The sequence below is a fragment of the Erinaceus europaeus genome, chromosome 2 (assembly GCF_950295315.1).
Source record: "Erinaceus europaeus chromosome 2, mEriEur2.1, whole genome shotgun sequence".
NCBI lineage: Eukaryota > Metazoa > Chordata > Mammalia > Eulipotyphla > Erinaceidae > Erinaceus > Erinaceus europaeus.
The window spans coordinates 184,500,561-184,527,734 of NC_080163.1; the positions used below are offsets into that span (position 1 = coordinate 184,500,561).

Below are 27,174 nucleotides of genomic sequence, written 5' to 3' on the forward strand. Positions count from 1 at the left end.
TGGACACCTGGGCTGCTTCCAGGTTTTGGCTATTACAAATTGTGCTGCCAAGAACATATGTGTACACAGATCTTTTTGGATGGATGTGTTGGGTTCCTTAGGATATATCCCCAGGAGGGGAATTGCAGGGTCATAGGGTAGGTCCATTTCTAGCCTTCTGAGAGTTCTCCAGACTGTTCTCCACAGAGGTTGGACCAATTGACATTCCCACCAGCAGTGCAGGAGGGTTCCTTTGACCCCACACCCTCTCCAGCATTTGCTGCTGTTACCTTTTCTGATGTGTGACATTCTCACAGGAGTGAAGTGATATCTCATTGTTGTCTTGATTTGCATTTCTCTGACAATCAGAGACTTGGAGCATTTTTTCATGTGTTTCTCGGCCTTTTGGATCTCTTCTGTGGTGAATATTCTGTCCAATTCCTCCCCCCATTTTTGGATGGGGTTATTTGTTGTCTTGTTGTTGAGTCTGGCAAGCTCTTTATATATGTTGGTTATTAAACTCTTATCTGATGTATGGCATGTAAAGATCTTCTCCCATTCTGTGAGGGGTCTCTTGATTTGGGTAGTGGTTTCTTTTGCTGTGAAGAAGCTTTTTAATTTGATGTAGTCCCATAGGTTTATACTTGCCTTAGTCTTCCTTGTAATTGGATTCGTTTCATTGAAAATGTCTTTAAAATTTATGCGGAAAAAAGTTCTTCCAATATTTTCCTCTAAGTATCTGATAGTTTCTGGTCTAACATCCAAGTCCTTGATCCACTTGGAATTTACTTTTGTATTTGGTGAAATACAGTGATTCAGTTTCATTCTTCTGCATGTTTCAACCCATTGTTTCCAACACCATTTGTTGAAGAGACTCTGCTTTCCCCATGTAATAGTCTGAGCCCCTTTGTCAAAGATCAGATGTCCATACGTGTGGGGCCTCATTTCTGGGCTCTCAATTCTATTCCACTGGTCAGTGTGTCTGTTCATGTTCCAGTACCAAGCAGTTTTGATGACAATGGCCCTATAATACAGTTTGAGAACTGGCAGTGTGATGCCTCCGGTTCTGTTCTTTTTTCTCAAGATTGTTTTGGCAATTCTAGGTCTTTTCTCGTTCCAGATAAACATTTGTAGCATTTTTTCTATTCTCCTAAAAAATGTGCTTGGGATCTTGATGGGTATAACATTAAATTTGTAGATGGCTCTGGGTAATATATTCATTTTGATGATGTTAATTCTTCCAACCCATGAACATGGAATATCTTTCCACTTCTTTGTGTCTTTTTCAATTTCTTTGAGTAGTGACTCATAATTTTCAGTATACAAGTCTTTCACTTCTTTGGTTAGGTTTACTCCTAGATATTTTATTGTTTTTGTTGCTATAGAAAAAGGAACTGATTTCTGGATTTCAATTTCTTCTAACTTAGTGTTTGCATAGAGGAATGCCACTGACTTTTGAATGTTAATTTTATAGCCTGACACATTACTGTATTGCCTGATGATTTCCAAAAGCTTCTTGCTAGATTACTTAGGTTTTTCCATGTATACTATCATGTCATCTGCAAATAAGGAGAGTTTGACTTCTTCTCTTCCAATCTGTATGCCTTTAATTCCTTGCTCCTGCCTGATTGCTATGGCAAGAACTTCCAACACTATGTTGAATAGTAATGGTGATAGTGGGCAACCCTGTCTAGTACCTGATCTGAGGGGAAATGCTTCCAGTTTTTCATCATTGAGTATGATGTTGGCTGTAGGTTTGCTATATATAGACTCCACTATCTTCAGGAATTTTCCATCTATTCCTATTTTTTGTAGTGTTTTGATCATAAAGGGATGTTGTATTTTGTCAAAGGCTTTCTCTGCATCTATTGATATGACCATGTGGTTTTCGGTCTTGCTTTTGTTGATGTGGTGGATCACATTGATTGATTTACGTATATTTAACCAACCTTGCATGCCTGGGATAAACCCCACTTGGTCATGATGAACAATCTTTTTGATATACTGCTGTATCCGGTTGGCTAGAATTTTGTTCAATATTTTCGCATCTATGTTCATCAGAGATATTGGTCTGTAGTTTTCTTTTTTGGTTGTGTCCCTGTCTGCTTTTGGTATCAGGGTGATGTTGGCTTCATAGAAGCTGGCAGGGAGTATTCCAGTGTCTTCAATCTTCTGGAAGACTTTTAAAAGTAGAGGTATTAGTTCTTCTTTGAAAGTTTTGTAGAATTCATTTGTAAAACCATCTGGTCCAGGACTTTTATTTTTGGGAAGATTTTTGATAACTGTTTCAATTTCATTAGCTGTGATGGGCCTGTTCATGTTATCCACTTCCTCTTTACTTAGTTTTGGAAGTTGGTAGGTGTCTAGGAAATCATTCATTTCTTCCAGGTTCTCTAACTTGGTGGCATATAGTTGTTCATAGAAGCCTCGCATGATATGTTGAATTTCTGCAGTGTCTGTTGTGATATCTCCTCTTTCATTTACTATCCGATTTATTTGGGTCTTCTCCCTTTTTTGTTTTGTGAGTCTGGCTAAAGGTTTGTCGATTTTGTTTACTCTTTCGAAGAACCAACATTTACTTTCATTGATCTTTTGTATGGTTTTCCTATTCTCAATGTTATTTATTTCTGCCCTAACTTTAGTAATTTCTGTCCTTCTGGTTGCTTTAGGGTTCCTTTGTTGTTCTTCTACTAGGTCTTTAAGATGTGCAATCAGGCTGTTTATTTGTGCCTTTTCTTGTTTCCTAATGTGTGCTTGTATAGCTATGAACTTCCCTCTTAGGACTGCTTTAGCTGTGTCCCAAATATTTTGATAGCTTGTGTCTTCATTTTCATTGAACTCTCGAAACATTTTGATTTCTTCCTTGATTTCCTCTTTGACCCAGAAGTTGTTAAGAAGTGTACTGTTGAGCTTCCACATTTTGGCACTGTTACTAATCTTTTGTTGATTGTTAAGTGTTAGTTTAATTCCACTGTGGTCTGAGAAGATGCTTGGGATGATTTCAGTGCTCTTGAATAGGCTGATGCTGTCTTTGTGGCCTAACATATGGTCTATCCTTGAGAATGATCCATGTGGATTTGAGTAAAATGTGTATTCTAGTTTTTTGGGATGAATGACTCTGAAAATGTCCAATAGTTCTAGTTTATCTATCTCTTCATTTAGCTCCCTTATGTCTTTACTGATTTTCTTCCTAGATGATCTGTCAAGTTGAGATAGTTGAAGTCCCCTACTATGATTGTGTTACTGTTAATATATTGCTGTAGCTCTTTCAGTAGAAGTTTCATGTATTTAGATGGCTTCTCATTGGGTGCATAGATATTAATAATTGTTAAGTCCTCTTGATTGACTGATCCTCTGAGCATTAAGTAGTATCCATTCCTATCTTTTTTAATCTTATGTATTTTAAAGTCTATCATGTCAGATATGAGAATAGCTGTTCCTGCCCTTTTTTGTGGGCCATTGGCTTGAATGATAGTTTTCCATCCTTTCACTTTAAGTCTGTGTTTGTCGTGTTGCGTTAGGTGAGTTTCCTGTAGACAACATATTGTTGGGTTGTGTTTTCTGATCCATCTTCCTACTCTGTGTCTTTTAATAGGTGAATTCAGGCCATTAACATTTATTGATATCAAAGATTGAAGATATTTTAACGCCATTCTTGTAGAGTTTTAGAGTGTTTTGATATATGTCCTATTTGTGGTGGTCTGACTATTTATAGGAGACCTTTCAGAACTTCTTTCAGGGCAGGCTTGGTGATGGTTGCTTCCTTCAACTGTTGCTTGTCTGAGAAGGTTTTGATGCTTCCATCTAGTCTGAATGACAATCTAGCAGGATATAGTATTCTTGGCTGAAAGCCTTTCTCATTGAGCACTCGATAGATATCTTGCCATTCTCTTCTGGCCTGTAGTGTTTGTATGGAGAAGTCTGCTGCTAATCTTATGGGTTTTCCTTTGTAGGTGACTCTTTGTTTTTCTCTTGCAGCCTTGAGGATCCTTTCTTTATCCTTATTCCTTTCCAATCTAAGTATGACATGTCTTGGTGTCTTTAGGTCTGGGTTAATTCTGTTTGGGACCCTCTGGGCTTCTTGAATCTTTATGTCTTTGGTGTTGTCTAGACTAGAGAAATTTTCAGCTATTATGGCCTGGAGAACGCTTTCTTCCTCCCCTTCTCTTTCTTCCTCTGGTAAGCCAATAATGCGTATATTGTTTCTTTTGAAGTCATCCCATAGGACTCTGTTGTTGTTTTCAGCATCTCTTAATCTCTTTTTGAGATCTCTTACTTCTTTTTTAGTTGTCTCTAATTCATCCTCAATCTTGCTAATTCTGTCTTCAGCTTCATTGATTCTATTCTCTCTGCCCTCTACTGCTTTCTGGAGTTCATCTATTTTGTTGCCCTGCTCTGATACTGTTTTAGCTTGTTCAGCTAGTTGCCTTTTTAGCTCAGCGATTTCAGCTTTCAGCTCTCTAATAACCATGAGATTATTAGAATTTTCTTCCATATTCTCATTTGTTGTTCCTGCATTTCTGATTACAATTTTTTCAAATTCTTTACTCACTCCTGTTATTATTTCCTTAGCTAATGTTTGGATGTTGAACTCGTTGTTTTGTGCTTCGCCCTCTGGAGGACTTTTAGCTGGACTCTTGTCCTGGTTCGAGTCTCCAATATTTTTTCTTGTTGTTTTAACCATTTTATATAAGTTAACAGTTTTTTCAATCCCTGAGTTGGAGCTCAGTGGTGTAAAAGCCTTTTTTTTTTTCCCCTGTAGGCTATGGGAGCCTGAGGGCTTTTAAACTATCAATAGGCTTCTTAGCTTAATTACTGACTCCTGACCAAGAGATAAAGCAGGGTGTGGCAGAGATAATCCAGTGGTTATGCAAAGAGACTTTCACAGCCCCTCAGCTATGCCACCGAGGTATAGGTCTTCTCCTGAGTTTCCCGGTTAGATCTCTGTACCCTGGTGTCCCTCCCTGTTGCTGCTCCAGATTCTGAGGGTAGTAGCAATGGAGACTCAGAGTTGCACTTGGTGAGTCTCTGGGGAGTCCTTTCCTCCCTTCAGCTGTCCCCTTGTTGGTGGAGCAGACTGGAAGTGGTGTCTCCACTGACAAACTGTTGAACTGTTAGCAGTCACTTAATCTCTCCTTAGGCCCCTCTCTCCTCTCTGTCACCAGCCACGCGTGTTTGTACTCACGGGTGATTTACTGGGTTTCTGTGGTCATTCTAGTCCTGTCTTGTTTCGGTCCGGGTGGTCTCCTTTGGTATTCCTAGTTGATCCGGGAGAGGAGAGGAGAGGAGAGAAAGCGATCTGCTGCTCGTAGCTCCGCCTCCGGAGATCTCTCTCTCTTTTTAACCAGAGCACTAATCAGCTCTGGCTTATGGCGGTGTGGGGGATTGAACCTGGGACTTGAGAGTCTCAGTCATGTAAGTCTCTTTGCATAACCATAATGCTATACCCCCACCCACCTCTCTTTTAATATTTATTTATTCCCTTTTGTTGCCCTTGTTGTTTTATTGTTGTAGTTATTATTGTTGTTATTGATGTCATTGTTGTTGAATAGGACAGAGAAATGGAGAGAGGAGGGGAAGACAGAGAGGGGGAGAGAAAATATAGACACTTGCAAACCTGCTTTACCGCTTGTGAAGTGACTCTCCTGCAGGTGGGGAGCCAGGGGCTTGAACCAGGATCCTTACAGTGGTCCTTGCACTATGTGCCACATCTGCTTAACTTGCTGCGCTACTGCCCGACTTCCGGGCCTACACGTCTTAATAGACTCCTTTCTCCACCATCACTGGTCACTTCCATCACAAACGTCATCATAAACCCCTTTGAGGAGCCAGGCGATGGCGCACCTGGTTAAGTGCATATACTACAATACACAAGGACATGGGTTCAAGCCCCTGGTCCCCACCTGCAGGGGGAAAGCTTCATGAGTGGTGAAGCAGTGCTGCGGGTTCGTGTCTGTCTCGCTCCCTCTTTCTCAATTTCTCTCTGTCTCTATCCAATAATAAATAAGTAAGTAAATAAATAAATAAATAAATAAAGCCTTTTGAGGGCCTCTCCAGATTTTGGCAGAACCCTTTTAGTTCATGACCTGTGAGAGAGTGGAGGAGTGCTAAACCCAGCGGTCACTAGGGGGACTTGGACTGAAAAGACAGCATAATTATGCAAGACTTTTATGCCTGAGCCTCGCAGGCCCCAGGTTCAATCTCCAACACCACCATAAGCCAAAGCTATGTAGTGCTCTTGTCAAAAAATATAACAACCACGAAGCAGTGTTTTATGCCAAGTAATGCTGTTGAACTGGCAGCCCTGGGCACTAGAATGGCAGAACCTCTTGCCTGAAGATAACACACCTGGATCCCCAATTTGTCTTTACCTGTAACACCCAGTTGTCCCCTACCTTCTGGAGCAAGGCAATCACAGCTGTTGCTCCTCTTCCATGGATTGCTGCTGCGATTTGAATAACCAAGCAGGCTGCTGGATGTCTGGTGACTGACTGATTTGCCTAGCAAACCGACCCTCAAGTCCTTCCCCTGTAGAACTTTGGAAAGACATTTGACCTCCCCACCTTTTTTTTTGAGTTGGGGTGGGGGTGTCTGTGTTTCCTCTTCTAACCCCCATGAGCTCCTCAGGCTTCTCTCTCACCCTTGCTGGACCTTTCTTGGTCCTTGTGCTTCTCTACCCTGGAAGCTGAAGAGTGTCTCCAGAAACAAAGCACAGCAGAGCGGGAGGCCCAGCTGGCCCCAACATAGAAGTAACTGGAGCCAGCTAGGTCTGTTCCTGGGGCCTGTCATGAAATTTGCATGGAGAGAATGTGCTCCTGCGTGTCTTCCCCCCGCCCTTCCCACCTGGGAGAGTCCTCCAGGGGCAGAGGTCTGACAGTGGGCAGAAGAGCAGTCCAGTGTGCCAAGCCATTTCTCCATCCTCAGACGTGATGCCCCGTGCCTTCCTGGTCAGGAGTCGGCGTCCGCAGCCACCCAACTGGGGGCACCTGCCTGACCAGCTCCGAGGAGACACCTATGTGCCAGGTGGGGCCAGCACTGGGTCTGGAAGTGAGGGGCAGGGGAGACAAAGCATCATACCCTTCTGTTTTCTCTCCTCAGACTGCAGCAACCTTGGGGGGCAACCCACACACCAACCTTCCAGCCTTGGGGACACTTGGGCAGTGGTGAGTATGCAAACAGGGGAGACCCTGCTTAGTTTTCTCCCTACCTGATCTCAGCTTAGGACTCAGAGTAGGCAGCAGTCCCTGTCCCCAGGGATCTTTTTGTCCAGTGGGCAGAACAGGATTGAAGGCACATGAATAGGGATTTGTATTGTCAGTAGATCTGAGAAGGTGACAGGCACAGATGAGGGAGACTGGAGGCTCTGAGAATGGCAGTTCAGCAGTGTGTGTATTCAAAGAGGAAGCACTAACTAGGGATGGGTAGACAGTTTAATGGTTATGCAAAAAGACTCAAGTCTGAGGCTTCAAAATCCCAGGTTTAATCCTTTCCACTACCAGAAGCCAGAGCTGACCAGTGCTCTGGTAAAAAAAAAAAAAAAAAAAGCAAAAACATAAAAACAAAGTCATTCCTTCCTGGACCTTAAAATATACTAGGGGCTGAAGGTACAGACAATAAAATTAGGAAAGTTATATACTTATATACTGTAAGATGTGGAGAAATGGGAGTCGGGTGGTAGTGCAGCGGGTTAAGCGAAGCGCAAGGACCAGCTGAAGGATACTACTGGTTGGAGCCCCGGGCGCCCCACCTGCAGGGGAGTCACTTCACAAGCGGTGAAGCAGGTTTGCAGGTGTCTGTCTTTCTCTCCCCCTCTGTCTTCCCCTCCTCTCTCATTTCTCTCTGTCCTGTCCAACAACGACGACATCAATAACTACAACAATTTAAAAAAGGGCAACAAAAGGGAATATTTAAAAAAAAAAGATGTTCAGAAATATGGTTGACCCTTAGACATAGGTTTGAACAGAGCAGGTCCATCTATTTTTAAATTGATGTAATTGTTTTAATTTTAATTTATTGTATGTATTTTAATAAGTGAGAGGTAGAGAAACCAGAGCACATGGCTTAGCCCTGGTTTACAGTGGTATAGGGGATTGAACCTGGGACATGGAGCCTCAGGAATGAGTCTTTTTGCATAATCATCATGCTATCTCCGCCCTACCCCACTTATTTTTTACTATTTTAGTTATTTATTGGATAGAGACAGAAATTGAGGGAAGAAGATAGCAAGAGAGACAGGCACACCTGCATCACTTGCAAAGCTTCCCCTGTGCAGGTGGGAAGTAGGGGCTTAAACCTTGGTTCTTGTGCATTTTATTTTATTTTTTCCCCCTTTCATTGCCTTTGTTGTTGTAGCCTTGTTGTGGTTATTATTGTTGTTGTTGATGTCATTCGTTGTTGGACAGGACAGAAATGGAGAGAGGAGGGGAAGACAGAGAGGGGGAGAGAAAGACACCTGCAGACCTGCTTCACTACTCATGAAGTGACTCCCCTGCAGGTGGGGAGCCAGGGGCTCAAACCGGGATTCTCACATGGGTCCCCGAGCCCCACATGCTTAATCTCCTGCACTACCACCTGACCCCCTGGTTCTTGTGCATTTTAATATGTGCAGTGTACCAGGTGTGCCACCACCTTATTTATTTTTTGCGGGATGCATTGGATCGACCTTCTCGTGGTGCATCCCGTGAGTATCCATTCATTGGGGAAACTGACGATCCTTCCTAGCTGACTGAATCCACATGGATCCCAGTCACTTTCAAAGCCAGCAACAAGCAGCTCCTGACAGCTTTCAACCTGACGCTGTTGACTGGCTATGGAAGAAGGGCAAACGCTAGAAGAAGAATTTATTTTTGCCTCCAGGGTTATCAGTGGGGCTCAGTGTTTGTACTACGAAGAATCCACTGCTCCTGGAGATCCTTTTTTCCATTTTGTTGTTCTTGTTGGATAAGACAGAGAATTTGAGAAAGACACCTGCAGACCTGCTTCACTGCTTTTGAAGTGACCAGGATGCTTGCGTGTGTTCTTGCGTGTACACTTAACCAGGAGTGCCACCGCCTGGAACCCCCACTTATTTTTAACCAGAGCTCTGTTCACCTCTGGTTTATGGTGGCATTTGGAACCTCAAGCATGAAAAATTTTTTTGTTTTTTTCATAGCCAGTATGCTGTTTATCTCCCTATCCCCAGAGCTGGTCAGTTTAGTAAAAAATTTTCCCCCCTAAGGCTATCAGTTGTCTGAATCCTCAAAACATGGAATCTTTACTACTGATTATACATTACACATAAACTCCCACTGTGTGGGAGTCAGTGCCCCATTATTCAAAGGTCAACTGTATAAATCAAGGTAAAGGTGCTGGTCACTGAGTCTAACTTCGAGGTTGCCATTTGTCCAAATTGTAGCCTCTGATCATCCCAGATCTCGCTTCTGAGTACTTATAAATTCACACTTGCTGAGAAATGGATTGAGCAGGGTTCAGCCAGAGTTCCTAACTCCCATGTCTCTCTTGTAGCCCATGAAGGGCACTCTGGCTGCCACCCCCAGGGGCTCTGGGACACTTGGCTGCCCACTCTGCCCCAAGGCCTTCCCACTGCAGCGCATGCTGACTCGGCACCTCAAGTGCCACAGCCCTGCCCGCCGTCATGTGTGCCGCTGTTGTGGCAAAGGTTTCCATGATGCTTTTGACCTCAAGCGCCACATGAGAACTCACACAGGTGAGTAATGACAGAAGGGAGCTCTGAGCTCCAGGTGCAGATGGAGAGAATGTCAAGTAGAGACTCAGGATGCTTGGAATTGCTGTAACTCAGATCCCAATGAGTGGATGTATATAAGGTGGTCCCACCATCAGGGCCTGCAGAAGGTTCTGGAGTGCAAACAGTCACACTGGTCCCAGATTGAGAGGTGCAAGAGAAAACGCTCCTTGCTCTTCCAAGGAAAGGAATACCCTGGGGGCAAACTCATGGTTGTAGGGAGTGGGAAGTAGTTGATGATGATGGCTCCTTAGCTGAGGAGTCTGGGAGCTTGAAGTATGAATGGGGGGAGTGTTCATGGAGGGCAAAGTGGACCGGTTTTGGTCTGGAGCTACTGCTGTCTTCTCCTTCTCTGACCCAATCACACAGGAATCCGGCCATTCCGCTGTGGAGCTTGTGGGAAAGCATTCACGCAGCGCTGCTCACTGGAGGCACATCTTGCCAAGGTGCACGGGCAGCCTGCCAGCTACGCTTACCGGGAGCGTCGTGAAAAGCTGCATGTGTGTGAGGACTGTGGCTTCACCAGCTCCAGGCCTGACGCCTATGCACAGCACCGTGCCTTGCACCAGGCCACCTGAAACAGCACCCTGATTCCTACCCAAGAGAGGCAAATAAATATAACAGATACACTCACAGAACATAAATCTTTATTACATATGGGGAAGGGAATTCACTCGGTCCAGCGGTGGCCACAATGTGGTGCTGTGCACACGTAGTACAAGCGCATGGCATCCTGGCAGAAAGCACACAAGATTAGAAAGGGTGTGGGCACACCAAATGGGTCAATAGTGAAACCTCCATCCCACTATGTCTCACCCCAAAAGGGCAGACCAGAGAGTCTTCCTTACAGGTAAGGGTCCAACTCGGCTACCAAAGAGACTATATCCCCACCCCACCCCACCCCAGTTCCCCCAAATACTGCATCCCTGTTCCTGCAAAGGACCAAGTCCCAAGGTGTCACTCACCTCGGCCCGGGCACTGTGCGACTGGAAAAACACCGCCTCCTTGTGGCCGCACCTGAGGGGGCAGTTAGTGGTTCTGTGCCTGACCCCACGCCCTCCCGCCCCCATCCCAGCAGCAAGCTTGGCCTCACTTTTGGCAGGGGTGGTCCTCGGTCCGCGGCAACGTGGGGTCCTGGGACACGTCAGCGATGATCTGAGTCAGTTCACTGGGGGGATGGAGGGTGGATAGTTAGCTATGCTCCCCGCCGGGGCTCCCATCCCAACACCCCAAAATGTGGTCCCACCACTTACTCCACTTCATGTGTGATTTTGTTGACATAGATACAGCTGTTGTCAGCTTCCTGCTGGTAATCACAATTCCGGCACTGAGAGGAAGAGAGACAAGAGACAGTGAGAGAGAGGGACAGGGGCCGGGTGGTGGCACACCTGGTTGAGCGCATATGATACAGTGCGCAAAGAGCCAGGTTCAAGCCCCCAGTCCCCACCTGCAGGGAGAAAGCTTCACAGGTGGTGAAGCAGGGCTGCAGGTGTCTCTCTCCATCCCCCCTTCCCTTTCGATTTCTGGCTGTCTCTATCCAATAAACAAGTAAAGTAAAAATAAATATAGAGAGATAGAGTTCATGAGGCAGGAACGGGGCGTGGGAGAGATTTTCTCTGCTGGGGAGAGCTAGGCCTTCCCGACTCGAGGTCGGGATAACGGGAGGCGTCTAGTCACCTAGACTAGGATGGGCAGATACGAGCGGGCTTCCGGGCGGGGGGAGGCTCGGGGTCTCGGCGGTAAGGGAGGGATCATACTCACCGCGTACAGCAGAATGCGATTCTCCTTGTCCTCCTTGGGGTAAAGCATGTTGTTACTGTGTGGAGGAGAGGTCAGAGTCAGCCCTGGAGTATCGACTGCTCCCCTCCCCCACGTGCCTCCCCCAGCCTCACCATTCCTGGCAGAAGCGAATCCCCACGAAGCCCGGCTCGTAGGTCCCGTCCGGCTCCATAGCGGCGCTCAGTCAAGTCTTCCGCGCTCGCCTTCCCGGAGGACGGGTCGCGGGAAGAGTCCTACTCAGTCGCTTCGCCAAACACTTTGCCCATGACTGGTCGCCGGAAGGCTCAGAACTAGTCACTTCGCCAAAAGAGGGCGGGGCTAAGCACACGCCCTATCGAGGATTTGCGTACTAGATCGGATCTTTCTATATGTTAGAGTAATTGTATCCAATCTTTGATTGTCGCTTCCCTAACTTAGAAGGATAGTGTGGTGCAAGGACAGAAGGGCTGGCGGCCCGTGTACGTGCGCAAATTTCTCTCTCGCGGACCGGACGGGGAGAACGTTTGCCAGTCCTTGAGCTCGGCTTCAGCCTCCACCCGCCCAGGTTGTTTCTTGGACTGCTATTGGAAGAGCCATGACTCGAAGGCCGTTCGGGATTGGCTGGAGGGCCTGACAGCCTTATCTGGCCCCACCTCGTAGTACGGGAGAGCCTTTACGGGCGGCGTCAAAACGAGGTCGGCGATAGGCGGGCACTGGCAGCAGGAGAGCGCGGATTGGTCGACTCCCGGTAGGGGCGGGGCTGGTATCCCAGAAGCCGCGGCGGCTCGGGAACCGGTGTGCGGCAGCTGACTGGGCTGCGCGTTTCCTCAGGGCGCGGCGCGATGGAGATCACCGGGCTTTCAGCGCCCACGGTGACCGTGTTCATCAGCAGTTCTCTGAACACATTCCGCTCGGAGAAGCGGTACAATCGCAGTCTCACCATAGCTGAGTTCAAGGTGTGACCGTAGGGGCGTGATGCGAGGGGGCGGGGCGCAGGCCTTGAGGAGGCGGACCGGAGAGGGAGGGGGGCCTTGGTCCGCTGCGGCCTGAGACTGGGAGATGGGGACCCGGCCTCCTCGGGGTGGGGCCAGGGAATCCCAGCAGAGAGATGGATTATTTATTTATTTATTTTAGAGGGATGCGGCCCGGGAGGGGCAGGGTCGCGGAGTGATCTGGTGGCGGGTTTTGTGGGAGATCGAGGGTGGGGGTGCTTCCTGGCGGGAGAGCCACTGACAGCATCCCACCCGCCCTCTGCCCTCTCAGTGTAAACTGGAGCTGGTGGTGGGCAGCCCCGCTTCCTGCATGGAGCTGGAGCTGTATGGAGTCACCGACCAGTTCTGCTGCAAGCTGGACCAGGAGGATGCGCTGCTGGGCTCCTACCCTATAGACGACGGCTGCCGCATCCACGTGAGACCTGCCTCCCTGGGTCCCTCGCTCCAGCCTTTTATTTCCTCTCCCCTGGTGGAGCCCCCCCCCCCCCCCCACACACACACACACAGCCCGGCACTGAGAGAGACAGGGCCATCACGACGCAGTGACAGCCAGAGATGTTTCGACTGAGATGGAGAGAAGCTCAGCAAACTGGGGGGGGGGGGGGTGTACCAGACCGCACGGTGGAAAGGGGCTTCCTTCATGAAGGGAGGGATGTCTGAGCTGAGACCTGAAGGATGAGGAAAGGGTGACTTCGAAGAAGAGGTGAGGGAATCGTGGCAGGCGGACAGAGGTTACAGGGCCTTGGAGTCTGAGATGGGTCAGGGTGAGCCATGAGGCTGGAGGTCTTGGGAAGCAGGAGCACGAGAGCTCTGCAGCATCAACACAGATGCTGTTTGTTCTCTGTCCTTCACCTGCTTTCCCCAAAAAGAGAGGGTTTGGAATTAGAAAGGGGCTCTGACTGAGGAGCCAAAGGAATTGAGCAAAAGAAGTGCCACTTCTGAATTTAGGAACCCCACCTGCAGGGGAGTCGCTTCACAGGTGGTGAAGCAGGTCTGCAGGTGTCTATCTTTCTCTCCCCCTCTCTGTCTTCCCCTCCTCTCTCCATTTCTCTCTGTCCTATCCAGCGATAACAACAAGGGCAACAAAAATGGGAAAAAATGGTCTCTAGGAGCAGTGCAGACACTGAGCCCCAGCGATAACCCTGGAGACAAAAAAAAAAAAAAAAGTGAAAGTAGTTATCAATTATTGTGTAGTCACATATTGTAGCTAATTTACATCACAATATTTTATGTCAGTTGTTGAGCTTTTTATTCCAGGGAATTTGTTAAGCAGTATGGTTCCCAAAGAAGTTTACTGGAAAATGACTAGAGGCGGGTTGGAAGACCTATTTCGCACTGTAGTTGCTAACAGTGAGGATGGGCAGTAGCCCGTGAGGAAGCTACAGTCTCTCAGGAGACCAGGGCTTCTAGAGCATCCTCCTAGAGTAGTGGCTGGCCTTCAGAGTTTTGAGGTACCCCTTGGTGAACCCCACTTACCAAAGCATCTTTTGGCTCTTTTTCTGGGACTACTATTTGAGCGATATGTAAGTCAGTTCTCAGTCCCCTTTTCTCTCTCTTTTTTTTCTCTCTCTCTTACCCTCACATGTTTTGTTTTCAATAAAAATTTAAATTACCTGAAGAAAAAAAAAAAGCATCTTTTGGCCTGGTTGGGCACTGGTACTGCTTTCTGTAAGAACCTGCTTCACAGCAGATAACCTGTTTTAAAACTGATACTTCCAAGATAAATATTGAATACTTTGGCTTGATGCTGATTATCTGATTAACACATGCGCAAACATGACACTCTATAGCCAATAGGATCCCTAGAATCTGAGCAGTGAAAAAAAAAAAAATATATATATATATTTTTGAAAAATATATATTTTTTATTTACTTATGAGAACCATTTAATGCTGAGGATTAAACTCGGGGCCTCATACTTAAGACTCCACTTTATCCACTGTACCACCCTCCAGGGTAGTCAACTGATTTTTTTTTCTTTTTTTTTTCCCTTCCCTTCCCTTCCCTCCAACTGATTTTTTTTTAAATTTATTTATTGGATAGAGGCAGAAATCTAGAAGGAAGGGGGTGATATAGAAGAAAAGAGAGAGAGACCTGCAGTACTGACTCACCACTTGTGAAGCTTCCCTTCTGCAGGTGAGAAGCAGGATCTTGAGCCTAGGGCCTTTTGCATTGTACCATATTGAATTTTGTTTGTTTGTTTGTTTTAAATACTTGTTTACTAATATGAGAAGACAAAAACCAGAGCACAACTCTGGCACATGTGATGCTAGGGATCGAACTTGGGGCCTCATGCTTGAGAGTCCAGTGCTTTAGCCCTCTGTGTCATTTTTCAGGCCACTTTGGTTCTTATTATATCTCTTTGATTTATTCAGTAGCTATTCATTGGACATTTATGTAAATGTCAAATAAATGGCTATGAGTCTGGTCTGAGAAAGTCTCTGTTTTAGCCCTCATTGTATTTTTTAAAAATATTTTTTTTATTTATTAATGAGAAAGATCAGAGGAGAGAGAGAAAGAACCAGACATCACTCTGGTACATGTGCTGCCGTGGATCAAACTCAGGACCTCATGATTGAGAGTCCAATGCCCTATCCACTGTGCCACCTCCCGGACCACCTCATTGTATTTTTTAAGACATATTTTATTTATTTTTAATGACAGAGAAAGAGACACAGAGAGCTACCAGAACACTGCCAAGCTGTAGCTTATGGTGGTGCTGGGGATTGATCCTAGGACTTTAGAGCCTCAAGCGTGAGTCTCTCTGCATAACCATTATGCTGTCTTCCCAGCCCTTCATTGTATTTTTCTAAATTAAACCTTGTCAATCGATGGAGAAGACAGCAAAGTGACTCATGCCTAAGGCTCTAAAGTCCCAGGTTCAAACTGGAGCAGTGCTCTGGTTAAATAAAAATAAACCTTGATGTTTAATATGTGTACCTATGCATTTATGTTCAGTCCCCTAGCAAAATGAGCATTCCTTAAGGATTAGAATTTATCCTTTTTTTTTTTAAAGACTTTTCAAAAAGTTTTTTTTTTTTTTTTTTTTTTTTTTTTACCAGAGCACTGCTCAGCTCAGGCACAAGAGTCTCTTTGTATAACCATTATGCAATCTACCCTCTGCCCTCAAAAAGTATTTTTATCTTTATTTTTGTTTATTTAGTTTGGATAGAGATAGAAATTGAAAGGGCAGGGAGGGGATAGAGAGGGGGAGAGAGAGAACTGCAGTATTGCTTCACCACTCATGAAGTTTCCCCTTGCAGGTGGGACTGAGGGCTTGAACCTGGTTCCTTATGCATGGTAATGTGTGCACTCAACCAGGTATGCCACCGCCTGGCCCCAGAATTTCTTTCTTTCTTTCTCTCTCTCTCTCTCTTTCTTTATTGGGATGATTAATGGTTTACGATCATCAGTAAAATATAGTAGTTTGTACATATGTAACATTTCTTAGTTTTCCACATAACAATTTAACCCCCTCTAGGTCCCTCCTCTGCCATCATGCCCCAGGACCCGAAACCCCCCACCCCCCCCACCCCCAATCTTTTACTTTGGTGCACTATAATGTATCTCTTTTTACATTGTGTCCCTAGCACTCAGCACAGGGCCCAGTTGAGTACTGAGCTAGGTTCTCAATGAGTGAATAGTGCAGTGGTACAGCAAGAGGGTCTGGAGATTGGGGCTAACTGCGGAGGGTCCGAGAGGTTTGTGAGCAAGGCCCAAGCTCCCAGTAACTCAGGGAGCATCAGTGATGTTAATGTTGATGTGTGGATCATCTGAAGGCACCTGCAGCTTCCAGGGGCTGGGGGTGGGGGGAGGGAGAGGAGGTGGCCTCTGTAGACTCCAGCTCTTGTCCCTCCCTTCAGCTGGGCTCAGCAGAGGAGAGAAGGCTGGGGGAGTGGTGGGTGCTGAGAGATGGGGTACTACCTAGGTAGAAGAGACTTAAGCAGGGCCGGGTGGTGGCGCACCTGGTTAAGTGCGTGTATTAGGTGCTTGTAACAGGTGTGTGCGACCCAACCTCCGCACCAGCTTCTCTGAGCCAAACCCTGGTCCCCCTGACCCCTCTCCTCTCACTGTAGGTCATTGACCACAGCGGTGCCCGTCTAGGAGAGTACGAGGATGTGTCCCAGGTCGAGAAATACGAAGCCTCCCAGGAAGCTTATGACCAGAGGGAAGGTATGGGATCCGAGGGGGATGGATAGAGGTGTGAGAATGTGTGTGTCAGTGGCTAGAGCTACTGGGGGCTGGAGGGGGTGTTGGATAGATTACATAGGGACTGTGGGGCGAGCTGTGGAGGCCAGATAGGCATGGGAAAATGGAGGGGATGGGATGAGGTGGTGTGGGGACAGATGGAGCCATGGGTGTCATGGGGTGGATGGACTGAGCATAGGGTGCAGATGGGGCCTGGGAGGTCTGAGGGGTTGTGGACAGGCAGGAAAGAGCATGGAAAAATTGAAATGGGTGGTCTAGGATGTGGCACAATAGATAAGTCATTGACCTCTCAAGCGTGAGGTTCTGAGTTCGGTCCCCAGCAGCACATGTACTCATGTCTGGTTCTTTCTCTCTCTTCTTCTGTATTTCTCATAAATAAATAAATAAAATCTTTAAAAAAAAAAAAAAGAAAGAAAGAAAGAGAGGAAAGAAAAGTGGAAGTGGCATGAGAATGAATTCTGGGTTGGGGAACAGTGGGGACTACATGGGGTGCATGGTGTGGCAGATTGGGGACAAGGGCAGCAAGCACATGGTAGAGTGCTTGGAGCTGGACCGGGGAAGTAGTTCACTTGGGAAGGTGTCAGCTTTGTCATGTGCATGATGCAGGCTCAAGTCCCCGGCCCCCATAGCACAGGGGCACATTTTAGTGCAGCGGTGTATTTGAGGCAAAGTCAGTTCAGAGTGGTGGTGGGGGGGGGAGGGTGAAAGACTGGAAAGCAGAGAAGACAGTGTGGGGATCAGTATAGGCACATGGAGACAGACCAGCATGTGAAGTTGGGGTGGCCAGGGAGCTTTCAGTACTGGATGGAGGCAAATGCCATGAGGGACGAGGAAAGGCGGGTAATGTGAGGGGCTGGAGAAGGTCCTCTCTCCTCTAATTTCAGGATGTAGGAGGGTTTATTTCCCAGGAGTCATAGGGAAAGGCCAGGGCTATTCTGGAAAATAGGGGCTTCATCGGCAGTCCCTTAACACTCAAGCCAGAAGAGTTTCTTAATGAATGTTGAGCCTATGGGGATGAAAGTTTCTCTCATTACTTGAAGCCCCCACTTGGGTGATAATCTGACGCTGTCCTGAACTCACCCACAGACTCAGTCCGCTCCTTCCTGAAGCGCAGCAAGCTGGGGCGATATAATGAAGTGCAGCAGGCGCAGCGAGAGGCCGAGGCCACCCAGCGCCTGGCTGAAGAGAAGGCCCAGGCCGATACCATCCCTGTGGGCAGCCGCTGTGAGGTGCAGGTGCTTGGGCAGCCAGCTCGCCGGGGTACCGTCATGTATGTAGGTACGTGGCCCACCAAGACCTCATGCTTTGCCCTGAGGGCACTGATGGGATCCAGGCCTCAAGGGGACTGCAGTCCAGGAAGGAGACAGACCCAGCAGCAATAGCAAGGGCTTAACATGTTCACAGCAGAGAAGTGGGAAGCAGAGAGGCCAGAGGTGAAAGCCAGGGGCACAGTGGTGAGAGCAAAAAATCAACAGTGATCAGGAAAGGGACTAGAGGGGCAAGGGAAGCTTGGGGCTGTATCTGCTGAGAGGAAACACTATCCCCAGTACCAGCCCCATCCTTGAGAGTAATCTAGGAAGACTTCCTGGGGGAAAAGCTCTCTGAAGGAAAGGGAGAATTGAGCCAGATAAAAAGGAAGAGAGAGTTTAAACCAGAAGTAGTAGTAAGAGCAAAGACCTTGAACAAGAAGAAGTTTGATCTATTTTGAGGCAGAGAAAGGAAGTCAGGAAGTCAACATGGTTAGTAGGGAGTGAGTAGGAAAAGGGGCACGGGCAGGGCTGGGCCATGCAGTGCCTTGGGGACAGTGGAGAGCAAGAATTTTGTTGTTGTTGTTGTTTTAACCGGAGCACTGCTCAGCCCTGGCTTATGGTGGTGCAGGGGATTAAACCTGGGACTTTGGAGTCTCAGGTATGAGAGTCTCTTTGCATAGCCATTGTGTTATCTTTTTTTTTTTTTTTTTTAATATTTATTCCCTTTTGTTGCCCTTGTTTTATTGTTGTAGTTATTGTTATTGATGTCATCGTTGTTGGATAGGACAGAGAGAAACGGAGAGAGGAGGGGAAGACAGAGAGGGGGAGAGAAAGATAGACACCTGCAGACCTGCTTCACCGCCTGTGAAGCGACTCCCCTGCGGGTGGGGGGATCCTTGTGCCGGTCCTTGCGCTTTGCGCTATGTGCGCTTAAGTCGCTGCACTACCGCCCGACTCCCAACCATTATATTATCTAACCCTGTCCGCAAGAGAGATTTTTAAACAGCCTTGTAATAGTAATAGTTCATAAACCCAGGAAGGTAACTCAAAGCAGAGCAATTCCTTGCACAGTGAGACCCAGTGTTCAGTCCTTTGCACAGCATAAAATCCAAAAAGAAAGGCCAGAGAGGTAACACCAGTAGTAGTGCAGTGTGCTTACACACAACTGACCACTGTGAGAGACTGAAAGAGACAGAGAATGGGAGCTGGGTGTTGGTACAACCAGTAAAGGGTACAAGTTACATGCGTGAGGAAGTCGTTCAAGTGCCAGGTCCTCACTTGTGGGGGGGGTTCATGAGCAGTGGAGGCAGACTGTAGGTGTCTCTCTTTATCTTTCCTTCTCTCGCCCTATTTCTTTTTGTCTCCATCATAATAAAAAAAGGGAGGAAATCCCCACCTGTAGGGGGAAAGCTTTGCGATTGGTGAAGCAGTGTAGCAAGTGTTTCTCTGTCTCTCCCCTTCTCTGTCACTCCCTCCTCTCTTGATTTCTGCCTGTCTCTGTCCAGTAAATAAATAAAGATAATACAAAAAAAAAAAAATTTAAAAAGTGGGGGGAAGAGATAGGGAGAAAGAAAGGCAGGATATCTGTAGCATTATGCCACCACTTGTAAAGCTTCCCCCTGCAGGTGGGGACTGAATGATTGAACCTCAGTTCTCACACATAATAATGTGTGCACTCTACCAGGTGAGCCATGACCCAGGCACTTTTCCGTCATTTATGACATTTTATTTTTTCCCTTTTCATTTTAAAAATATATATTTCTTCCCTTTTGTTGCCCTTGTTGGTTTATTGTTTTAGTTATTATTGTTATAGTTATTATTATTGTTGTTGCATAGGACAGAGAGAAATGGAGAGAGAAGGGGAAGACGGGGAGAGAAAGATAGACACCTGCAGACCTGCTTTACTGCTTGTGAAGTGACTCCCCTGAAGGTGGGAAGCCAGGTGCTTGAACCGGGACCCTTATGCTAGTCCTTTCGCTTTGCACCACATGTGCTTAACCCTCTGCGTTACTGCCTGACTCCCTTTTTTTTTTCTTTTGCCTCCAGAGCTCAGTGCCTGCACCATGAATCCACTGCTTCTGGAGGCATTTTTTCCCTTTTGTTGCCCTTGCTGTTATCGTTGTTGTAATCCTAGTGTTGTTATTGCTGTCATTGTTAGGACAGAGAGAAATTGAGAGAGATGGGGAAGACAGAGAGGGAGAGAGAAAGACAGATATCTGCAGACCCACTTCACTGCCTGTGAAGTGACCTTCCCTGCAGTTGGGGAGCCAGGGGCTCAAATTTGGATCCTTATGCCGGTCCTTGCGCTTTGTGCCATGTGCGCTTAACCCGCTGCACTACTGCCCGGCCCCCTTCTTCTTTTTAATTTTTTAATTATCTTTATTTATTAGGTAGAGACAGCTGGGGATTAAGAGGGGTGGGAGAGATAGAGAGGGGGAAACAGGATGGGGGAGATAGCACAATGGTTATGCCAACAGACTCTCATGCCTGAGGCTCCTACGTCCCAGGTTCAGTCCCCCGCACCACCATAAGCCATAATAGCTGAGCAGTGCTCTGGTGTTTCTCTCTGTGTGTTTCTCTGAATCTCTCTCAAAAATAAAATAAAATATTTTTTTAAAAAAGAGGGAGGGAGGGAGTCGGGCTGTAGCGCAGCGGGTTAAGCGCAGGTGGCGCAAAGCACAAGGACCAGCATAAGGATCCCAGTTCGAACCCCGGCTCCCCACCTGCAGGGGAGTCGCTTCACAGGCGGTGAAGCAGGTCTGCAGGTGTCTATCTTTCTCTCCTCCTCTCTGTCTTCCCCTCCTCTCTCCATTTCTCTCTGTCCTATCCAACAACGACAACAACAATAATAACTACAACAATAAAACAACAAGGGCAACAAAAGGGAATAAATAAATAAAATAAATATTAAAAAAAAAAAAAAAAAGAGGGAGGGAGTCGGGTGGTAGCACAGCGGGTTAAGCACGTGGCGCAAAGCACAAGGACTGGTGTAAGGATCCCGGTTCGAGCCCCCCGGCTCCCCACCTGCAGGGGAGTCGCTTCACAGGCGGTGAAGCAGGTCTGCAGGTGTCTATCTTTCTCTCCCTCTCTCTGTCTTCCCCTCCTCTCTCCATTTCTCTCTGTCCCATCCAACAATGACAACAATAATAACTACGACAATAATAACTACAACAATAAAACAAGGGCAACTAAAGGGAATAAATAAATACATATTTTTTAAAAAGAGGGAGAGAGACAGAGACACCTGCAGCAGTGCTTCACCACTTACAAAACCTTCCCCTTGCAGGTGGGGACAGAGGGCCTGGTGGCAATCAAAAAATACTGGGTGAGGGACATAGCATAATGGTTATACAAACAGACTTCTATGCCTAAGTCTCTGAAGTCCCAGGTTCCATCCCCCAAACCACTACCATAAGCCAGAGATGACTGGGGTAGGCAGGACACACAGATGAATTTAAACATGTGCTTGTACACAGACCTTGTATACTTACATGCAAAGGCGACTCTTTTATTATAAACACACATACACGCATGTAAGATATATATAAAATATAAATATGATATGGTCTGAAAGGTCCAACTCAAGGCTTCATGCATGGAAGGCAGGCACTCTGCCACTGAGCCTGTCACATCCCAGGTGGTTATTTCCTCAGATTTAAAAATTATTATTTTTTAAATATTTATTTATTCCCTTTTGTTGCCCTTGTTGTTTTATTGTTGTAGTTATTGTTGTTGTCGTCGTTGCTGGATAGAACAGAGAGAAATGGAGAGAGGAGGGGAAGACAGAAGAGGAGAGAAAGATAGACACCTGCAGACCTGCTTCACCACCTGTGAAGTGACTCCCCTTGCAGGTGGGGAGCCGGGGACTCGAACCGGGATCCTTCTGCCGGTCCTTGTGCTTTGCGCCACCTGCATTTTCCTCAGATTTTTACAAAGGTTTCTCTGGCTTGGAGTGCTGAGTGATGGTCAGGGGTAGGAGCAGGGAGATGAGTTAAGGGCTCGACGACAATGTATTCTGTGCTGACAGCAGTGGTCCTGGGTAGCAGCAGGGACTGGCTCTCACATGACAGGCTTTACCCTTAGTGAGCAGGCACACCTTGGGGGTAAACTGTATTCACCCCCAATTTCACTGGAATTTCTCCCTGAACAGGACTCACAGAGTTCAAGCCTGGCTACTGGGTTGGCGTCCGCTATGATGAGCCGCTAGGAAAGAACGATGGCAGGTAATGTTTCCACATAGGTGTGTGTGTGTGTGTGTGTGTGTGTGTGTGTGTGTGTGTGTGTATATGTGTGTGTATATGTGTGTGTGTATATGTGTGTGTGTATATGTGTGTGTGTATGTGTGTGTGTATATGTGTGTGTGTGTGTGTGTGTGTTCCTATGAATGTAATGGCAAATACTAAGTGCATATGACTGAGTCTGCCCATACTAATAAATACCTGGGGTGGAGTCATGTTGGCAACCCTCTGATCATGGCCTCCTCCATCTCGCCCTGCAGTGTGAATGGGAAGCGCTACTTCGAGTGCCAGGCCAAGTACGGTGCCTTTGTCAAGCCATCAGTTGTCACTGTGGGGGACTTCCCCGAGGAGGACTATGGATTGGATGAGATGTGACACCCTAGGAAGGGTGTCCCCTTGTGCTAGCTCCTGACTTACCCTTCCCCTCTGTGTCCATGGCCATCTTCTCCTAACTTATTTTATTCAGCTATCCCTTTGTATTGACTTTTGACATTTGTGCATTAAACGCTCTAGAAACTGTTTGGAGGATTGATTATAGTAGTTGGAAGTAGCTGGATAGGTGAGAATGAAAGAGAGAGGAACTGAGCCGTGCAGAGTTTGAGCAGTGTCAGTCTTTGCTCCTTAACTGGTAGTTGGAGGCCTGTGAGACTGCTCTTTCACCTTTATTAGTAAAATGTCCTGGAGCTCACTAGGTAGAGTGTGTGCCCTGCCATGTGAGGTTCAAACATGGGAAATACTATGACACCAAAGGAAACTGCACTGCTGTGCTGTCTCTTCCTCTCTCAGCCCCCCTCTCTCTGAATGAGAAAATGACCCAGACAGAGCCAGAGTGGTGAAACTGTGTATGGACAACGCCACGGTTAGCATGCACTCAAAATAACAATTATATTCTGCTGCTAAGACCAGTGGAATGACTCACTTGGAAAGTGTATTATTTTGCCGTGTTTGAGCCCAGCCCCACTACACTGAAGGAAGCTTTAGTGCTTCTCTCTCTCTCTGCCTTTGTCTCTATTAAAAAAAAAGAGAGAAGAAGAAGAGGGCAGGGTAGACAGCATAATGGTTATGCACAGAGACTCCCATGCCTGAGGCTCCGAAGTCCCAGGTTCAGTCCCCCACACCAGTGCTCTGCTTAACAAAAAAAAAAAAAAAAGAGGAGGGTGCTGGGTAGTGGTAGTGGGGCTGGGTAGTGGCTGGGTAAGCACACATATACAATGTGCTTAACCCAGGATTAAGCCCCAGGTCCTCACCTGCAAAGAGGAAAGCTTCATGAATGGTAAAGCAGTGCTGCAGGTGTCTCTCTCTCTCTCTCTCTCCCCCCCCTCTCCTTCCCTCCCTTTCTATCTCCCCCTTCTTGATATCTCTGTTTCTATCTAATAAATAATTACCAAAAAAAAAAAAAAAGAGAGAGAGAGAGAGAAATTTTAAGAAAGGAAAGGGAGGGAGGGAGGAAGGAATAAGGAAATTCTGTTATAACAAAGAAGCTGAAAATAGTGATTTAAACAAGTTGGAAGTTTCTTATGTATAGGCTTTTATATGAAAGATTTATTTACTTTTATTTTCATTTATTTTGAAAACAGAACTTGAGAAAAGGGGGAGATAGAGAAGGAGGGAGAGAGAGAGACCTGCAACAGTGCTTTGCCACTTAAAAAAGTTCCCCCTGCAGATGAGGATCAGGGGCTTCAACCTGGCTCCTTGCACACTGTAATGTGTATGTGCTCAGCCATGTACACTACCAGCTGACCCCTGATTCATTCATTCATTTATTTTACCAGAGCACTGGTGGTACTGGCGATTGAACCTGGGACTTTGGAGCCTCAGGCAAAAGAGTCTCTTTGCATAACCATTATGTTATCTCCCCCCACCCAGATTTATTTATTCAAGGCAGGTGATGGTGCACTCAGTTGAACACACATGCTACCATGTACAAAAGACCCAGGTTCAAGCCTCCAGTCCTCACCTGCAGGGGGCATGCTTCACAAGCTATGAAGGAGTACTACAGGTGTCTCTCTCCCTAACTCCCTTTCCCTTTCAATTTCTACATCCTATGAAATAGTTAATAATAATAATGAAAATAAAGATTTATTTATTTACGAGAAAGAGAACCACAGCATCACTCTGGCAGATGTGATTTTGGGAATTTAATTCAGGAGTTCATGCTTAAGGGCCCAGTACACTAGTCACTGCAGTACCGTTGTACCACCTCCCAGGAGTCCATAAAGTCTTATGTGAACACTAAGAGCTGATGTGGCTTCTCCTCTGTCAGAGGCCAGTCTCCAGCTGCATCTGTCTTGTTGCACCCTGATCTCATGACTGCCTGCCTCTGCTGTTCCAGGTTACCAGAGCAAGGGGCAGGACAGGGAACATTTTTTGCCATTAAGGAATATGTGAAACTCAGGGAAGATATGGTTATTCAAAAAAACTCATGAGTGAGGCTCCGAAGTCCCAGGTTCAGCCCCCATACCACCATAAGCCACAGCTGAGCAGTGCTTTAGAAAGAAAAAAAAAAAAAGGGAGTTGGGCGGTAGCACAGTGGGTTAAGGACAGGTGGCGCAAAGCGCAAGGACCAGCTTAAGGATCCTGGCTCGAGCCCCCAGTTCCCCACCTGCAGGGGAGTCGCTTCACAGCGAATCTGGGTCCTTGGGCATAGTAATGTGTGCTCCACTGCCCAGCACTTATTCAGTTAATATTTGGAAGAAGAAAGAAACCTAGAGTTTTAGATGTAGCTCGAAGCCCTCTGTAAACTGGCTGTGAACACTGCCCTTGGGGTATGTGACATGCCCTCTGGGAAGCCTGCATCACCCCGTGTGGTGTCTCCCTGCATAGCAGCCATTCTGTGAAGGGATGCCTGGGGAATTCTGCTTAATTGTTGCAATTACTTAATCACAAGTAATTATCTGGAGGAGGTGGTAACCAGGGAGAGCAGCCACAGTGAACAGAATGAGGCTCAGTTGCCTGCAAGCTGAGCGGATCCTCAGTGGAAGCAGCTCACATCCACATCCAGTCTGACGCCCACCACAACGGACACAGGCACACTCAGAGCCACAGAACACATACATGAAGATGTTGGACACAGCCCAGACACACAAGCTCAAGCCCTATAGTCATCTGTGGAAACATAGTGCATACACATTGGGGCCACACTCAGATTCACATCAGAGCAGGAGTAGATAGCATAATGGTTATGCAAAGAGACTCTTATGCTTGAGTCTTCAAAGTCCCAGGTTCAATCCCCCAAACCACTACAAGGCAGAGCTGAACTGTGCTCTGGTTAAAAATAAATAAGAGAGTGCCAGGTGGAAGCACAGTGGGTAAAACACACATGGTGCAAAGCTCAAGGACCGGGCTCAAGGATCCCAGTTCAAGCCCCTGGCTCCCCACCTGCAAGGGGGGGGTCACTTTAGAAATGGTGAAGCAGGTCTACAGATGTCTGTCTTTCTCTCCCCCTCTCTGTTTTTCCCTCCTCTCTCGATTTCTCTCCTATCCAACAACAGCAATGGCAACAGTAACAATAACAACAACAACAAGGGCAACAAAATGGGAAAAATGGCCTCCAGGAGCAGCTGATTCATAGTGCAGGCACCAAGCCCCAGCGATAACCCTGGAGGCAAAATAAATAAAGTAAATTAATAGAATAAAAAAAGGAGGGCTGGGCAAAATGGCACACCCAGATAGGCACACACAGTACTAAGCACAAGGACCCAGGTTCAAGCCCCCACTTCCCACCTGCAAGGGGGATGCTTCACAAGCAGTGAAGCAGGTCTGTAGCTGTCCGCCTGTCTCCCTCTCTACCTCTCCTTCCTCTCTCAATTTCTCCCTGTCATATAGGATAAAATGGAAATACATAATAAATGGCCACCAGAAGCAGTAGATTCATAGTGCTGGCACTTAGAGATAACCCTGGAGGAGGAAAAAAATAAAGAGAGCTTCACACCAAACATCTACCTTTTTCATGTCAGGGAGCTGTCAGAATGAGCAGCATTAGAAGGGGTGTCCCCAACTTCCCAAAATCCATCCAGAGGCCTGCAAACTTCCTGATAGAGGGGCCAGGTGGTGGCATACCTGCTAGAGCCCACAGATTACAGTGCACAAGGACCCAAGTTCAAGCCCCTGGTACCCATCTGCGAGGGGGAAGCTTCAGGAGTGGTAAAGCGGTGCTACAGGTTATCTTTCTCCCTGTCTTATACCCTTTTCTTTCAATTTCTCTGTCTATCCAGAGTAAACACATGATTTTTTAAAATTTACTAATGAGGGCTGGGTGGTGGCACACCTGGTCTGGTGGTGGCACATGTTATAGTGTGCAAGGACCGGGTTCAATACCCCTAGTCCCTACCTGCAAGAGGAAAGCTTCACAAGTGGTGAAGCAGTGCTGCAGATGTCTCTCTTTTTCTTTTTTTTTTTTTTTAATATTTATTTATTCCCTATTGTTGCCCTTGTTGTTTTATTGTTGTAGTAATGTCTCTCTTTTTCTATCTCCCCCAGTCTTCTTGATTTCTGGCTGTCTCCAATAAATAAAGATAATAATTTTTTTTTTAATTTACTGATGGATTTTGACCCAAAATAAGTGGTACAAGGGGTGAAATATCTGACTTACAAGCATGAGGTCCTGAGTTCAAACCTGGCAGCACATATGCCAGAGTGATGCTCTTGTTATTGTCTGTTCTTCCTCTTTTCCATGTATATACGGGCAGAACTTTGTAGAACTGACTACACACACACACACACACACACACACACACACACACATACATTCTGGGATGGGGAGATTGTTTAATGTTTATGTAAAAAGACTTTCATGCCTGAGGCACCAGAGGCCCCAATTTCTTTTTTTTTTTTTAATATTTATTTACTTATTTTCCCTTTTTGTTGCCCTTGTTTTTTATTGTTGTCGTAATTATTGTTATTGATGTAGATGGGGGAGAGAAAGATACCTGCAGACCTGCTTCACCGCTTGTGAAGCGACACCCCTGCAGGTGGAGAGCTGGGGGTGCGAACCGGTCCTTGTGCTT

General features: G+C 46.6%; 3 protein-coding genes across 3 annotated transcripts; 2 read left to right on the plus strand and 1 right to left on the minus strand.

The window, feature by feature from the left end:
• The first annotated feature begins 5,999 nt into the window (after positions 1–5,999).
• On the plus strand, positions 6,000–10,340 carry OVOL3 (ovo like zinc finger 3). Its single transcript, XM_060185788.1, has 3 exons — positions 6,000–7,142; positions 9,484–9,685; positions 10,091–10,340. The coding sequence occupies exons 1-3, from the start codon at positions 6,909–6,911 to the stop codon at positions 10,297–10,299; spliced, it is 645 nt and encodes a 214-aa protein (XP_060041771.1). The 5' UTR covers positions 6,000–6,908; the 3' UTR covers positions 10,300–10,340.
• Positions 10,341–10,351: 11 nt separating this feature from the next.
• On the minus strand, positions 10,352–11,990 carry POLR2I (RNA polymerase II subunit I). Its single transcript, XM_007536908.3, has 6 exons — positions 11,614–11,990; positions 11,483–11,537; positions 10,975–11,048; positions 10,815–10,889; positions 10,687–10,738; positions 10,352–10,454 (listed from the first exon to the last, which is right to left on the minus strand). Exons 1-6 carry the CDS (start codon positions 11,670–11,672, stop codon positions 10,392–10,394), a joined length of 378 nt encoding a protein of 125 aa, XP_007536970.1. The 5' UTR covers positions 11,673–11,990; the 3' UTR covers positions 10,352–10,391.
• Positions 11,991–12,236: 246 nt separating this feature from the next.
• On the plus strand, positions 12,237–22,687 carry TBCB (tubulin folding cofactor B). Its single transcript, XM_007536909.3, has 6 exons — positions 12,237–12,435; positions 12,743–12,886; positions 16,548–16,644; positions 17,767–17,958; positions 22,081–22,153; positions 22,429–22,687. The coding sequence occupies exons 1-6, from the start codon at positions 12,322–12,324 to the stop codon at positions 22,541–22,543; spliced, it is 735 nt and encodes a 244-aa protein (XP_007536971.2). The 5' UTR covers positions 12,237–12,321; the 3' UTR covers positions 22,544–22,687.
• Positions 22,688–27,174: the final 4,487 nt, after the last annotated feature.